The 15,559-nt window shown below is 44.6% G+C and overlaps 2 protein-coding genes across 3 annotated transcripts in view; both read right to left on the reverse strand.

Moving 5' to 3' along the window:
• wnk4a (WNK lysine deficient protein kinase 4a) overlaps positions 1–8,904 on the reverse strand; it is a 38,787-nt gene extending 29,883 nt beyond the window's left edge. Inside the window, exons 1-2 of one of the 2 annotated variants that reach the window (XM_030098238.1) lie at positions 8,495–8,904; positions 7,665–8,318 (exon numbers count right to left, since the gene is read on the reverse strand). In XM_030098238.1, coding sequence (XP_029954098.1) covers positions 7,665–8,282 — 618 coding nt within the window. In that variant the 5' untranslated portion in view covers positions 8,283–8,318; positions 8,495–8,904. The remainder of the gene's footprint in view (positions 1–7,664; positions 8,319–8,494) is intronic. The other variant, XM_030098237.1, reaches the window with a different exon arrangement.
• A 569-nt stretch (positions 8,905–9,473) lies between these two features.
• On the reverse strand, positions 9,474–15,167 carry vps25 (vacuolar protein sorting 25 homolog). Its single transcript, XM_030098076.1, has 6 exons — positions 15,041–15,167; positions 12,464–12,609; positions 11,543–11,596; positions 11,271–11,359; positions 10,681–10,756; positions 9,474–10,271 (listed from the first exon to the last, which is right to left on the reverse strand). Exons 1-6 carry the CDS (start codon positions 15,085–15,087, stop codon positions 10,159–10,161), a joined length of 525 nt encoding a protein of 174 aa, XP_029953936.1. The 5' UTR covers positions 15,088–15,167; the 3' UTR covers positions 9,474–10,158.
• Positions 15,168–15,559: the final 392 nt, after the last annotated feature.

Genomic DNA, 15,559 nt, shown 5'->3' on the forward strand with positions numbered 1-15,559 from the left:
CAGCCAGTAGCAAAGACGCTTTCATCTCAGGGCACTTTTCTCCACTTTATTATTACTTTTTGTGAAGCCGAAGCTGATAAAAAAAACCCACGAATACCTCTTGTAATTTCAAATATGTGGAAATAGCGGTAGAGATCTGTTATTCACGTCACAGTTAAAGGACGTGTTTTGTACGGATGATTCCAGCAGAGTCCTCCTGAGTGAAGTGAGGCGCAGAAAGCATGTGCTCCATAAAAAGGGAAGGTCTGGAAACTGGCTCATCTGAACCCGTGTTCAGGACTCGCTGCAGGAGGGGAAGCAGCATAGTGTTACGGTGACAAACAAGGATATGATATCGAGTGCCGCGGGGAACCAGGACCGGATACACTTTACGAAGTGATGGTATGTAAGCAGTGCCCTTGTCACAGGAAGGTAGAGCCATGCATGATTTATGAATCCTCCGCCAGCAGCTGAACTGTGCGCAATAAAGAGTCAATTGGACGAATATTTTGAGCGCCTGAAAGTGAGCGCTAACTTTAGAAACCCACATGGTTTCAGAGAAATTGTGACTTAAAACAGCTGCATTTACGTCTTCCACTCATATTAGTGTTTTCTGTTGACTGAGAAAACACATTACAGTGTGTGCTGATTAAGTATTGAGAAGTGGCAGACCCCAAACAGGCAGTACTGTACACCATTGGCCAATTCATCTCTGGACTCACGTGCGTGTACACTCCTGACACCTCCGTCCTGCGCGCTCCGACACACACGGCCAGTTCAGGAATGGCCAGAGGTAACCTCGCCGAGCAGCCTGCTCCCTGACCAACTATGGCTTCAGAGCCCCAACAGCCATTAAGGCTTGAGGTCTCTGGTTTGTTTAGGAAGCAGGCCCCGGGGCCTCGACAGGGCCCGGGCTGCAACCAGACCACATGTTTTCCACCAGAGAGGCCGTACAGTCACACACTGTCAATACACAACCAGAAGTACCTCAGGAGAGATTTTCCCCAATGTTTAATGAAGGATTTTATCTTTTAAAAGGCCCTATAAGCAGTGTCTGACACAAAAACTAGTTAAAAAAAAAAAAAACATTCAAAATGTTAAATGTCAAGCAATCAATTTCAAACTCAAGAAATAAAACATTTTTCAGCAACCACCTTTTATAAAACACCAGTTTTGTGAAGTAGTTGCTAGTCAAGATGCTAGGCATAACCAATAGAGCAATAATGGCCAACGAGTAAAATGTGAGCATTTTAGATGCTAATAATAACAGAGACGTTCATTTGCCACGCTGAGGGCCGGTCAAACAGAGCTGAAGGCCCACATCTGGCCCCCGGGCCTTATGAAGGTTGGATGCATTCAGTTATTGTGCAGTCACGGTAGTGTGTATACAGCCAACATGTCAAGGTTATGCTTCAAATGCATCTAAAGAAAGGGCAAAGTATTAACCTGACATTTACAGAGGAATTCTGGAGAAAAAAATAAGTACATTTAGTATAATAGGAGCAATAGCAAAAAATAATTCTGAAAAAAGATTTACAGTCAGTGTGGTTATAGTAAATATCAAAGATTCTTCCAGAGGAATAGATTGATGTCATTTTAAAAGGATTTCAGGGGATAAACTTAAAACTCCAGAAACAAGCTTAGCATTGAGCCTCATTTAAAAAATAATCAAGCATAGAGAGTGACAGCATCAAATATGGGTCACCACAATACTGTTACTGGAACCTGGGAAGCCTTACACAGACCTGAGCTGCTTACTGAGATCTCACACACAAAGAATCAGTCCGCTGTGGGAAGTCAATAAGAGGAGTGACTCAGCACAGACCGGAGCTTTGGGCCACCGGCACTTTTTTTTTTTTTTTTTTTACATGTTTTAAAAAATGTTCCAGACCCCTCAGTGAACACATACAACAGATGGAAAACCACCTTCTAATCTGTTCGTTTCACTTTCTGCTCTCAGTGTTTTATCTCGCAGGGCGACATACATCCGGCTTATCAGCTGGAAGCCGACGACCAGCGTCGTCACTGCGATACGAGACAAGAGGCAGTTTCTCCTGATGTGAGAAAGAATCCTGTGCATCGAGACAAAAAATGATGCATTTCCTTGTAAAGTGTTCTAAATGGGACGGGAAGGTAATTTATTATCATCCAAAGAGTTACTGCAGCTCATTGGATTACTATCCCAGGCAGCGCAGTCCTGCATGTTTTCAGACTCTTCCTGTTCCCACATAATTTAATGAGGCGTCGTCCTGAAGCCTGCTGCCAGCCGCTCATCACAGTGAGGTGTGCTGCAGCGGGGATACCTGGACCTCCGGGAGCAGCGGCGCCGTCACGTGCGGCCTCCCGCAGCACGGATCAGGTGAGCCGTCACTACTGTATCGCGGTCAGGGCGTATAGAAAAACACTGCGCTTCTGTGCATGTTTTCAGTGGAAACACGCAAACACGCCGCAGCGGCCTGGGGACCCAGGATCCGCTGATATGTGTCAGGCCAACAAACGCCATTATCTGGTTTCAGCGTTGACCGTGCAGTGTGCGATACAGACGGGCGGTATCTCGCTGCACAATCGCCAAACGAGCGCACATCCAGTACAGCAAGAGCTTTATGTTTGACCTGATGTGCTCTGGTTTCAGGAGCGCGCCGCGCACGGCCGCAAACAAACAGCCATCACGTCACAGCGACGCGCTGCCGCGGGCTCACTGTGGGCCGCCGTCACTCCCTCCTTACAGAACATTGGCGAGTCATGATAAGCACAGGCGGTGTTGCTGTTGGCCGCAGAGGAAGCGATCGGGAGCTCGTCACCGAACTCTGGACACATTCAGACAAAGGTTGCACAGTCAGGTTTGTACCACAGAGACGGGGAGGCCACAAAAATCCAGGGTTTGTGCCAAACTAGATTTATATCTTCTTGTCTGACTTCATCACGGCGAGCACTCACTCCACTGGCACAGCAGTGAGGCTTCAGCAGGATTTTACAGCTCTAATTTTCATCTGGTTCGCATATATGAGCTTTAAAGCTCAAGCGTAAACAGAGCGGCGGCCAGTTTCTGAGCTCACTTCCACCGTCCGGCTCCAAGTGCTACTGAGCAGGGTGGAGGCGAATCAGCCCGGAGAACATGAGCTTCACACCGACTCCTTATTTCACTCATTCAGTCTCACAAAGGCTGGATGGGCCCTATACTGAGGGGTTCAGCTATTCCTACTTGATCTGCACAATTTAAAGCCAAACTGTTCCTGTGATATCAACATGTAAAATACACACGTCAGAAAACTCTGTCTGAAATGAAGTTTTAATCCACCCTGCATGCATTCTCTGCATGTTGACGCATTTCGGTAATGGCAAGAAAAGAGTTTAATGATAATGATGATAGAAGAGATGGAAACAAGCAAAGAAATTCTGGGTAAGGCGAATTCCTAAAACTGACCGCCTCGCAGCTCAAGCTATAATACACGGTATATTTGGCTTTTTCATTCTCAAACTTCTCTGACTTCACCAAATCAACCATGAAAACTAAACAAAAACATTAAAAGCATTATTAGAAACTTAGTAAAACATGCACGTCATTAAAATAACACTAAACTGCAGCAAATTATACACAAATCAATACTTTGTGAGCTGAAAGCTGCATAAAACAAGGGAATTGTCCTGTAATTATATACAATAAACTCTGAGGAGACTGCAGCTGAGATGTGTGTATTATAGCCAGTACTGTAAAAACTTCCTTATAAAAGCATTTTAGTGTCATTAAAAAGAAATAAGGTACAAACACACCCTGGATCATTTCCACATGTCTTCCAAAGAGGAACAAAACAAACCACGGCCCCGTCACAGTGTGTGTTCATCAGGGGGGAGGAGAAAGAGCACTGTTATTTAGAAGAACAAATCTCAGAACACATCACATTCACATCTTGTACTGAACTGTTTGTATTGTAGTTATCAAAATATTCAACTTTATCACATGTTTACCTGATATCACCCAGCCCAAACCTCGGCCTCATTTAAGTCTTCACTCTTCCATCTAGGGTTCAGTTTTTCTTCAAGAGCAATTTAATTTTGAATATTACTTGAATTAAACTGAGTCAATTTAACAAAAAAACGGTGCATTTCCTATATTTTTCTGTTAACTGAACAATGTGTTCACTTTTGCTACTTGTGGGTCCCTTGAAACCCGCCGTTAATGTGGGTCGCAATTAAAACGGTTAAAGGCAACGGGCATCGATAACAGGCGAGCACAAAAACACAGCACTGAGACGCAGTGTTAAGAGTTTTATGTGTTTCACTGAAAAACGCCAAAGCCAACAAGTTCTCTCAAACAGTATGTGACCATCAATAAAAACTATATAGTGCACTAAAATGCACAATTTGAGTAATATTGTGTGCTAGAAACACTCTCAGCTTGTATTTATGCATCTAAATAATTGTAATTAAATGTTGCAGCGGTTTTAAATGCACTAAGGCGGATCTTGCATAAAGCATGGCCAACTGAGTCAACAGCAAAAATACAGGTCAAGGTTTTGAAGTGCAACACGGTTCACGCTGCTCAATTAGAGCATGATTGAGGAGTGAGCGTTGTTTTGAAAAGAAAAAAAAAAAATGAAACATGAGAGCTGCGAGTGTCCAAGAGGAGCTGCTGGAGACTGTTGAATAAGATCAGGTATTGTGCAACCGCTGCCCTTTAAAGGCGCTGGCCAAAACGGATACGCGTGTCAGTGCACTGGTTGCTGTCAGTTACCGGGTCGCTCAGCTGTGCTGTTGCATCCAGTCAACAGAGCGGTACAGATGCATGTACTCATCATTTATCAACACTGGTTTCTGTTTTTCTGCAGCTTTGAGCACAGAGCAAAATAATAGTAAAAAAAATTAAAAAATAACCGAAGGCTGAAGGTGGATGAGGCCATACAACAGATCATCCATTTTTTATCACCTCTGCATTACCTTCAAAGATGGCAGCCACCTCTCCTGAATGGACCTGTGGGGGTGGGAGGTTGCTAGGTAGCTACCACCTGGAAAGTGACTGCCAGACAGATCTGAAATTACAGCCTGACATCGGTGATGCATTTACTATATTCCACCGGAGTAGTGTGTGGGATCATCTCCGGAGGTGTGTGTACGCAGAGGAAAGGAAGCGGAATGAACACGACTGGCACCAAGCACCAGCGGCGCAGTCAGTCCGTCGATTGATAAGCAGTCATATTTAACTGTTTTCATAAAGTTGTTTGTATGGATCAGACTCGCGTACTGTACAGGATGTTTACGTCTCCCGGAGTGTGTGCCATCCATGCACTGGCACGGTATGCTTACACGAGCTGGGATTTCACCGCGCGGTTGTTTTTCTCCTGGATGAGAGCGGACTTCATGTGAGCGGCGACGGGAAGCCCACTCCGGCATATTCCGCTATGTCAGCCAAGTGTTTGGGTGTTACATGTCATGGAAGGGTCTAAACGTTTTGTTTACCGTGTGTGCGCTAGCACAAAACGTTCCTGTCGGCTTCACACAGAGAGAAAGACCTGCATTCAGAGGAACTATATACAAAAGAATTATGATTCACACAATTTAAGGTCGAGGAAATCGGGTGTAGTAGAAGTTTAAAGCGCCTTCACATCTCGAGCGGCGGCTCTTAACTGCTTGCGGATTACAGCGCAGGCTCGGTAATACATAGTTAGGAGAGCTTAAGGCATTTTCTTCCTGATTTATAATGACGCACCTTCCACTGCTGCTCCGTCAACATTACAGGAGCGATTGTGTTTAGCCACCAACAGCCAGCTCAAAGCATCAGGGGCACGGGGGGGGGGGGGGGGTTTAGTCCAGAAACTCCACTTCAACCGAGCTGCTTTGAGGTTAACTTATCACAACAGTAACCATATCAACAATGGCCACCTTTAAGCTTATTAGGGGCGATTATAAGAGCTTAACTGAGCTCTTGTCTCCAGCAAAGAGATGAAATAGCATGCTTTTTTTCCCCCCCAACACCACACATGAATGCAGAAGCCCGAACGTCTTGTTCTTCCCTTCGTGCTAAAACGAAGCGCATGCTTCCAAAATTAAATCCACAAAGGCTGATTGAGGAAGACTTGCTGCATCACGGCTCAAGGTGCAGGTCGAGGCCCATCTGCCCGGCAGCGACTCATCGGCCTCCAGCGAACAGACACCTGTTGTGTGAGCCGACAGGTGGGCTCTTGAGGCAGAAGTCTCCACCTGTTGGTGCAGGAGCTTGAGCCTTAAGGGCAGATTCACTTTACCCCCTGTGTAATCCCTGAATGTGTCCACTCATGCGCCTTCTGCCGAGCTTAAGTGAAAGACGAAGGCGACCTGTGTGCAGCTATATATCTTAAAACAGCCTCTAGTTCAATCAGACACGATGCTATCCGACGATCAATGACTGTTTTGACCCAGTACGGACTTTACTGTTTGTCTCGGAGGATTTAATGAGGCGTCCAGAGGTCGTGAGGGCACAACTTTGTACCACAGAAGGCTCATATGGCTGCCGGAGGCCGACACCACTGCGTCACACACAACGGCAATTAAGAGTGGACTTAAAGCTTAAATCTCTAAATCCACCACTGTGCTATCAAACCATGTAAGCAAGAGAAGCGGCAGCTGCTACCCAGGCTGTCTGGCTCCTGCATGCCAATCAGGGCGGCACCAGAACGCACCGACACCTCTGCGCTTCATGTTTACATGTTCCACGTGAGGCCGGGTCATCAAGACGGACCCGATCTCACATGCCGGGATTCCTTCAAAAACCACAAGCGCTTCCGTTGCGACACACACAGCTTGTTGGTAGGTCACATGAATGTTCCCTCGCCTCCGAGCTGTTCTTGGTTTGCCCGTGAGGCTGTTCAGAGAGACATGGTGTCACTGGTTGTTAATGAAAACAGAGATTAGAGGGCTCGAGGGAATCATGGCAGGCAGGCAGGCAGTTCACCCACAGCTGACTGCTAACAGGATGACCTGGGTTACGTGCGAGGGTTTGACACAGCTAGACTCAAGGTCAACTAGGTTTAATATACAGAAGATTAAGTGCTTCATCAACCCGATGCCCTGTGGGGGGAATTAGAGCTGAGTGGGGCAGTAAAGCAGGGAAAGTATCTGACTCAGGTAACTAGGCTGCAGTTTACAGGTGAACACAACATGAGGGGAAATGTGAACATTAAAGCATCACTGGACTGGTTAGAGATGTGTTATCTGCCTTTTTATATCCAGAAGTGTGATCCAGTAATTTAAAGCACGAGGTTTGGTGAAACCCTGTTGATTTTAAGGGGTAAAACATGTTTTTAGAACAGATGAGTCAGAACTTACATCAAGTTTTAGCATTTCTATTTGTGTCACAGATGGACTATTCATTTAAAAATGATCAAAAAAGTGCATTACAGTAGAGCAGTGGTTAGTGCGCTCTCATCACAGCAAGGAGGTCATGGGTTCAAACACTGGAGCAGATTGTGTAGAGTTTGCATGTTCTCCTCAGCACTAAAACAAAACCATGTGTAAAGAGAGAACTCATCATGATAGAACTTGTAAAAGAAAATGCATTTTACAAATAGTGTGTTATGAGGTTCTTTAAACTTTTCTTTCAGTAACTGTACAGGGTGCTGTGGGGGGATTTTAAAATCTGGATGACTCAGGTTGAAAGTTGGGAACCATTGTGGTTCTGGTCCACAGGGAACTTTCAGAGCAAGTCCTCCTACCTGCAGCTCACACCAGGCCACCTCCACCGTGGTCTCCGTGTCCAGTCCCTTATAGACCGTCTTGAACGAGCCCCGTCCGATCTCGATGTTGAACTTGAGGTACCTGCCGTCGGGGGACGTCGCCACCGCCTTGGTCTCCACGTCCTCCTTCTCCTCCTGCTCCCACTGGCTGTCAAACGCGATGCGCGGCGAGACCTTCTGCTGCCTGCCGTGCTGCTCGCCCTCAGAGTCCGAGCTGCCGTCGTGAGTTCTGGGCACCGGGCCCCACTGGGTTCCTCCCATGGGCCCCGCGTCGGGCTCCTGGCTGCGCGGCGGCGTGTCGGAGCTGGAGGGGGGCGACAGGGACGGCGGGGTGTCGCCGCTCTTCTCCTCCTCGGCTCGGGACTCGGGCAGAGTGGGGATGTTCTCGGCGGACCAGGACAGGGCTTTGGAGAGGACGCCGCCGTACAGAGGCGAGTCGAGGTCCATGCTGATTTTCTGCAGCCCGTAGGAGTTTCTGCGCGCGCCCAGGCCGTGCGTCCGCAGCACGGAGGGGACGCGGGACAAGCAGTCCTCGGTCATATCCACAGACAGGCCCGGGAAACCGCGTCCTGCTATCTCGACCTGCGCGTGGGACATCGTGACAGGTTCAGCGCCTTCTCCCCGATTCACCACCTAAATGTTGGGATGGCATTAAAGACAACGGAGTGCCGTTACTTGACGCTCCAGATTACTTTTCCACGATGTCAGCCTGAAAAAGAGAAACTTCTAAACTAAATAGACATGTAAAATACACGTAAACTGATCAAAAAGTACAATATATGAAAGTCCCAGAGCAGAGGTGGACTTACTCATCACAGCCAGTTTACACAGCAGGTCACTCTTTGGCGCAAAGCGCGCCTGAACTCATCGCTCCTGTCCGGTAACCTGCTCTGCTCTCTCTGCCCGTCTTCACAGAGACTTCAGCCATAACCTCCTGCGAGAGGACGGAGCTGCCAATATCAACACACAGCTCGGGAGGGCTGTGCGTCCTGTGCGCTCCTGGTGCGCGCTCCAACTCCGCCCCCGGAACGCACCACCGCGAGGCGCAATTCAATTAGGATTTCCAATAAAACTCTTCATTCACAGCTGCTTTCCATTTGTAATTACTGAGACAAACAATACGTAATAAATAATTAAGTTAATGCAAAACTGACTGGCACAAGAAGACACTGAACCTTTATTGTTCTCTCAGAAACTGCTTGAATGAGCAGAAGCCAGCGTCCATCTGCGCGTTCTTCCCCTAATGAGGAGGGAACAGGATGTTTCCTCTTCTAATTGGCACTTCATTGATCGGGACACCTCCCACTGATGTTTCTCTGAATTATCGGTGCGTCTTTTCTTTCTCTTGCACCCGGAGCGGGAAGGCACCAAGTGGGTGAGGAGACGTGCGGGTCTCCGCCTGCAGAGGGCGCTGCTCTGTAGTGGAGTGCGTCTGAAACAGGACACCATTATCATCCAAGGCCACACTGGAGGCCCCACCTGTCTCTCTCTCTCTCTCTCTCTCACACACACACACACACACACACACACACACACACACACACACACACATAGAGTTTTATCAGCAAACACACGATTCCCCGGAGCCTCCCCCACAGGCTGGAGAACACACACACACACACACAGCACATGATGTGCACCGTCCGGCACACCAGTCATTCAGTGCAGCTGCAGCCAGGAAGCAGATCATAACATCTCCGTCGCCATGGCGACTGCACACCACACTCACACAACTCAAGTCATTCAGAAGAGAAAACAACAAAAACAAACAAGCCAATATTATCAAATTTCTATTTTAATGTCCTGCGGGCTTTGCAAAAAAGAGGTTGGATATAGACGGAGAGGGAAAACAGGAGTGTCACAGTAGCTACTGCACAATAACAAATGACAGCAAACTGTACATGAAGTGGACTGTTGGTACAGGCAGCGGTGAGGCCGGACGCCTCAGGCCCGCTCTGTTCCTCCTCTGGAAGCATTTTCTCTGGAAATGACACAGGTCCCTCTGGTGTTGCGCTCTGGGATTTTCTTTGGGATGTGTGTTTGGAACAGAGAAACAACAGCCGAGCAACGCTTCGCTCCAAATTGTACACTTGAAAAAAGAAAAAAAAAAAAAAGGAAAATGGGAATAAAGGTAGTTGTATTTACCACGAAGAAGTAAAGTTACAGCTGATTGGGGAGAGATTTTCCCCGAAAGTATTCAGACGTGTCAGTATTGTGTCCCCTGATAGACTCATTGCATGTTTAAATGGTAACAGATGTCACCTCGAATGTTTTCCTCCCCCCGAGACGTACGTACACGTTAAAACGATATCAGTTCTCTTCCAGTGAGAGAAGGCTTTCGCCCAAAAAGGCCGCCGGGCTGGGCATTGACGTCCAGCTCGCGCCGCCTCTCAAATGGCTGTTTCTTACAATTTGCCTGTACGGTACAGTGAGGAGGGCTCCCAGACAGAGCCGGTGGGATTCCAGCACCGCGTTAGAAGAATTTGACACCTTTTCCGTCATCCATGGAGATGATCTCTGCCTTGCCGTCTGTCTGCAGAGCCTGGAGCGAGCGCAGCAGCATCCACTCCTCCAGGCCGTGGAACTCTGCAGGAGCAACCAAAAACACTGAATGGTGAGAATTCGCTTTCGCCAGAGCTAAAACTGAGACGCTGCACCCGAACCATACGAGACAGACAATAATCATCTTTATAAAAATATGTTTTGGATCAGGTGGCTTGAAGCAGTGTTTAATTTACTTAATTCATTGACAAAAGAAAAAAAAAATATTACAAAAAGTTTACATTCAAACTCTAATATACTTTTAGAATTAAATAAAAAAAATTCTTCAATAAAGTCCTTTCTGTCTGCAAGTTCTCTGTCCGTTTTCTCCGATGGATGCTCTGACAATTAAAGAAAAGTTGGCACTAACAGCATGTTCAATTGATCTGAATTACCCATAAGCAATCAAAACTCTGCGATCAATGAGCTCTGAGGAGGAGAAGCTGCTCCTTACCTTCGCCTTCCGTGTCGTCTCCATTGGACAGCTCATACAGCGTAAACACCGAGTTCACCATACCGTTTTTGGAAACCTGCCAAAGTTTGACAACAGAATAATAAACATTAACAAACACAGCAGGATTTTTTTCCTTTTAAATCTATCTAATCTTAAATGAAATGAAAGCGGTGGGTTTGACTGTCGGTCCGGTCTATCGGGGGTTCCAGGAGGTAAAGATGAGGGTTAAACAGTCCTGAAACCAAAACGGGATTAGACCTGTGAGAGAATATTCAGGGTTTCCAATGTGAGTTTACTGTCAAGCCAGAGATACTTCTAGCTTTGAGGAGGACACTCTAGATGTGGCATATTTCTGTTAAAGCCATACATTTAGCTTTACTTCCACAAAATGAAGAATATCTTTAGTGTGTTACGACAGCTGGGGTGGAAGGTGGGGGCAGTCTGCTGCAGGCTTCAGTGGCTCATTACTTTATTTCAGAAGGAAAAAATGGACATGAGGCAGTAAGAAATCACATCGCTGCTGAAATCTGACGATAAAAAGTGACCTAAAGAGGCTGTAGAGTTCGCGCCTCTTCGGCCCGATCACTCACCCACTGGTATATGAGTTTGCCCCATTCCTCCGGCCGCCTCCACATGACTAAACACCGAGACTTGTTTTTGTCCAGCCACTCCAGATTGCCTGCAGCGACAACAAAGAGACGAGACGAAAACATTTTTTCCATATCTGCAGAAAGTGCAAGGAGCTTCTAGAAGACAGAGTCCTCTGGATTATCACAAATAATGACGGATGAACGCCGAGAGATTAGAAAGAGACACAATGACACCAGGACAACTGTGGAGGGAAGGAAGGAACACACTTTACCTTTTTTTCTCAGCTCCTCAAACACGACTTGAATTGCTTCCATTGAGAGTTTTCCTGAGATTTCATTAAGGATGAATCAAAAAGTTTGGATTAAAAAAACCAAACAGAATTAATCGAGAATCACAATAATACACAATGAGAAATGAGCCAAGATAAAGATAAAATAAGAACTTGAAACATGAAAGATGATGAAATGCTCAGTCTCCAAGCTTGAATGAAGAGGGAAGGCTAAGATTAAAAATGACCTGAAGTTAATGATGGCAGGATGCTGCAGTGGAGCGAACGAGGCAGCCACGGCGGTAATGTGGGTCATCATTAATGTCCTTTTATATCTCCATGAAGGAAGAGGTCTATAAACGCTCAGGCATCTCCACTCAAGCGGTGGCTTTCAAGTCACGCTGCGGTGTAGTGGAGAGCTCTCTCCTCTCACAACAACAGGATCCTCAGGCTGAGTCCGGACTTGACAGACACATTAGCAATACTAAAATAAATTGGTTCCTTGTTGAGTCAGAGTGAACGTCTGATGACAAGAGGAAAAAGTTATGAGATGTGTCTGGAGGACTTTAGTGAATTTACACATAAATAAGCTCGTTTGGAGAATATTTTAGATTAAATTGGTAAAAGCTGAAACTTTGTAAACACAGGTGCAGTTTACGCTTGGCTTCTGGAACATGAGATCATTCTTATGAATCTATTTAGTGTGATCTGATGAAGCTGAGCAGGATGTGAGGCAGTCCAGACGATATGACAACATGTGAGGTACAGATGTACTGAAGTACAGTGCAGCGGTATTAGACATGACTCATTTCATGAATGAGATTCTCTTCAGGATTTCATATTTTGATTCAGACAAAGTTTGGGATCAGGCTGCGTAACGCACGGTAAGAAGCTGCGCCTGAATCAAAGGCGTGTCAAGGATACGTTCTATCTTCTTGTTGTTGAAAACGGGGCTTTCCTGTGCCTCCATGACGTCCAGGGTGTAGAGCTTGTGATGACGGCAGTAGGACAGAGCCAGGGAACACCAGGCCGCCAGCTGCTTCTGTCTCGTGTCAACATTGGGCTGTAGCCTGTCCGGAGAAAGACGAGCAAAAGACATTAAGCTTACAGCGGTGCAGAAACAGCCCGGCCATCTGGAACAATACTGAATGTGGAAAAAGAATATCCAGCATGTTTATGCTTGGAAAGAAAATCTTGGATCATGCAGTCTCATCTCTCTGGTTGTCTTATGTATTATTTTCAAACTTGATTAAAAAAATTAAACGGAAGGCAATCGTGACAAAAATGAATTTCCAAGTCTGAAAGCGAGATAATGTTCATCATTTTACAGTAACATTTAAATTTACAGGAAAAACTCTCTACCACCAACTACCAAATATGGAGGGTATTCCTCTAGAGAAATCCAGTTTACTTTTATTATTAGTCCAAAAACAAAAAGCAAGGATTCACATGTCTAACAGGTGTGCTGGAGAAACTGTGGACATTTCGATGTGGATCATTATACGTTTTTGGAACACTTCCATAGCACTTTTTAGTGCCAGAGAAAAATTTTAACAAATATTTAGATACGAACTCCCCAAGAACCATTTGGTCCTACATGTTTGTAAAATCCCAGACATTGTCTGAATGGAAAGAAGAGAAGAAGCACAAGAAGCACAACTTCAAAAAAAAAAAAAAAAAATGAAGGAAATGGACTGTACACAAGACTGAAAAGGAAAATACAACATGAGCATGAACAATGATCAGCATCTGTCTGGAAGGCCAGTAGAACAGGAAGGCATGTTCCAAGTGACAATGGTTCTCTGGTTGAAGCTTTGCACTTATGATTGTCTGTAAATAAATTGTTGTCTAAAACAGATTTAAGTGTAAGAAGTATTAAAAAAATAAATAACATTTACAGTCACTCCCAAAACACATTTTAAAAAAGCACAGTGAAAGATTCTAGATATCCAGGACTTTTTAAGAAAAACTAAAAATATCTGAAACTGCTGCATCATATTTCAATGGAGCACTTCCTCGTAATACAAACTACTTTATTAGAAAGACGCAATATTTCTGAAGAAGCAGTGCCGAAAGAGTAAATGTGCTTATCTTATCACGTGAAACAGATTCACAGCAGGCAATAGCAGCAGACTATAAGTAACTCTTATCAAGTGTGTATGTGCTGCACCATAATTTCAAGTAGAGTGAAAGCGCACTTTAATCTATCAAGAGCACAGAAAGTTCAGTTGCTATATCAGCAAATTTCCAAAGGAATTTCACAGCAAATTTAAAAATATCTGATAAAAAAATATAGCAAGTGAAAAGGAATTGAAGAATTGGGGTAAAAAGAAAAAAATATCGTGAAAGAAATCGTAAAGACAAAACTGACACGCCTATGTCAAGTACAATAAGTAGAACTAGAAAAAAAAGTGCAGAAACCTCAGACATTATAAACAAGCACAAAATAACAAGATCTAAAATGAGCACACAGTGGCAACGTGACACACAACAATGAAAGAAATACAATTAACCATCACAAAGACACACCGCATGAAGACAAAAACATGAATGAGAGAGATTTCAACACAAAATACACAACAACAAAACAAATATAGCAAACAGTTGCTTCCCATTCAGCACACCAACAGCAGTACCAGGCCCCCAGCAAGTCTTCATCCATAAAACTATCACAGCAAATTGAAAGGTCACAAATACATTTCAGTTATTCCCTCTTCACAGTGTCATATCAGTATTATGTCAAAGAAAATACCCCCATGACCCCCTGTAGTTTGTTTTAATCTCTTTGACACCTTTATGTAGCACTTTGATATTCTGCATGAATGAAAAATGCATTACAAATAAAAGGTATTAATATTACCATTATTACAGTTCTCCATATCATCATTGATCCTGGCCAACATTTGTTCATACGATCCTGTCGGTATGGTAGATTCTAGTCTTTTCAGGTATCAAAGGACCATTCTGGCAAATGCGATCGTTGCCACCTTCAATACAGTAAAATCGGAAGGAGTAAAGTAAACCATTTACCATTTTGTACTGAACACATTTTGAATGGGTGGATTTAATTTACAAATCTATCCCCGGGAGCAATTTGACAAATAATCATGCCCATGCCCAAGAAGATCGCGCACAGATTCATAACCTCGCATGGAGGATCTGTAACAGATGTTCTACATGTTTAAGTTCAGTGGTTTAGCCGCAACATTGACATAATGTTAGCTTCCTTTAATACAAGTGACAGCGGCTTTATTAGTTCTCTGGAATCAAATGACAAAGAATAGATTCAACTTGCATCCAATGAGTCGCTGTGGTTTAAAACCTCAAGAAGAGCTTTATAAACCAACTTTATAAGCATACTTCCTTAGCATTCTGATTCGATTAGCATGCTAGCTGGCTAACAGTGCCAACGCGGTTTGATTCACTAACACGCCAACAGCGAAGACCAATAAATATGTTCAAAAGTTGTCTTCAAACGTACTGCAAGGACATTTTACTCACGTAAAAAACGGTGGGAAGTTGTACTGCCAGGGCCACTCAAAACTCATCTCAGTCGATACGATGCTAACAGCTGACACCCTCCCGGAAGTGAGTCCACTCCTCAGATAGGTCCGAGTGGATACAAGGACTGTACAAACGTCAAAATCGTGAATAAAAGTAGTTCATACTCAGGAATAAAACACATAATGGTAATAATAAGGATAAGAATAAGAATAAGAATAAGAATAAGAATAAGAATAAGAATAAGAATAAGAATAAGAATAAGAATAAGAATAAGAATAACAAGAATAAGAATAAGACTAACCTCTATTTGCTGTGGATGATCGCAGTGTTTTTATTTCGAAGTGTTTCTTTGTTTGCAGCGTGCAATTAGCTGAAAAGGACTTCCGCTTTCGGCGTTTCATGCATTTATTTTGAAGACGCCGCTTTCTATTTTGACGTTCGGCAGGTTGCTTGACGAGCACGGAAGTTGAAACATACCGGAGAAAATTCTATCATATTTTTTTCTACTTTGTATCA

The sequence above is a fragment of the Salarias fasciatus genome, chromosome 8 (genome assembly GCF_902148845.1).
Source record: "Salarias fasciatus chromosome 8, fSalaFa1.1, whole genome shotgun sequence".
Classification (NCBI taxonomy): domain Eukaryota; kingdom Metazoa; phylum Chordata; class Actinopteri; order Blenniiformes; family Blenniidae; genus Salarias; species Salarias fasciatus.

Bases quoted from the DNA above. Each gene is read 5' to 3' on its own strand.
- vps25 (XM_030098076.1), bottom strand. From the start codon at position 15,087: ATGAGTTTTGAGTGGCCCTGGCAGTACAACTTCCCACCGTTTTTTAC. The intron at 12,610-15,040 runs GTGAGTAAAATG...TTCTCCGGACAG, and splicing joins AACTTCCCACCGTTTTTTAC to GCTACAGCCCAATGTTGACA. The intron at 11,597-12,463 runs GTATCCTTGACA...ATGAAATCTCAG, and splicing joins CAACAACAAGAAGATAGAAC to GAAAACTCTCAATGGAAGCA.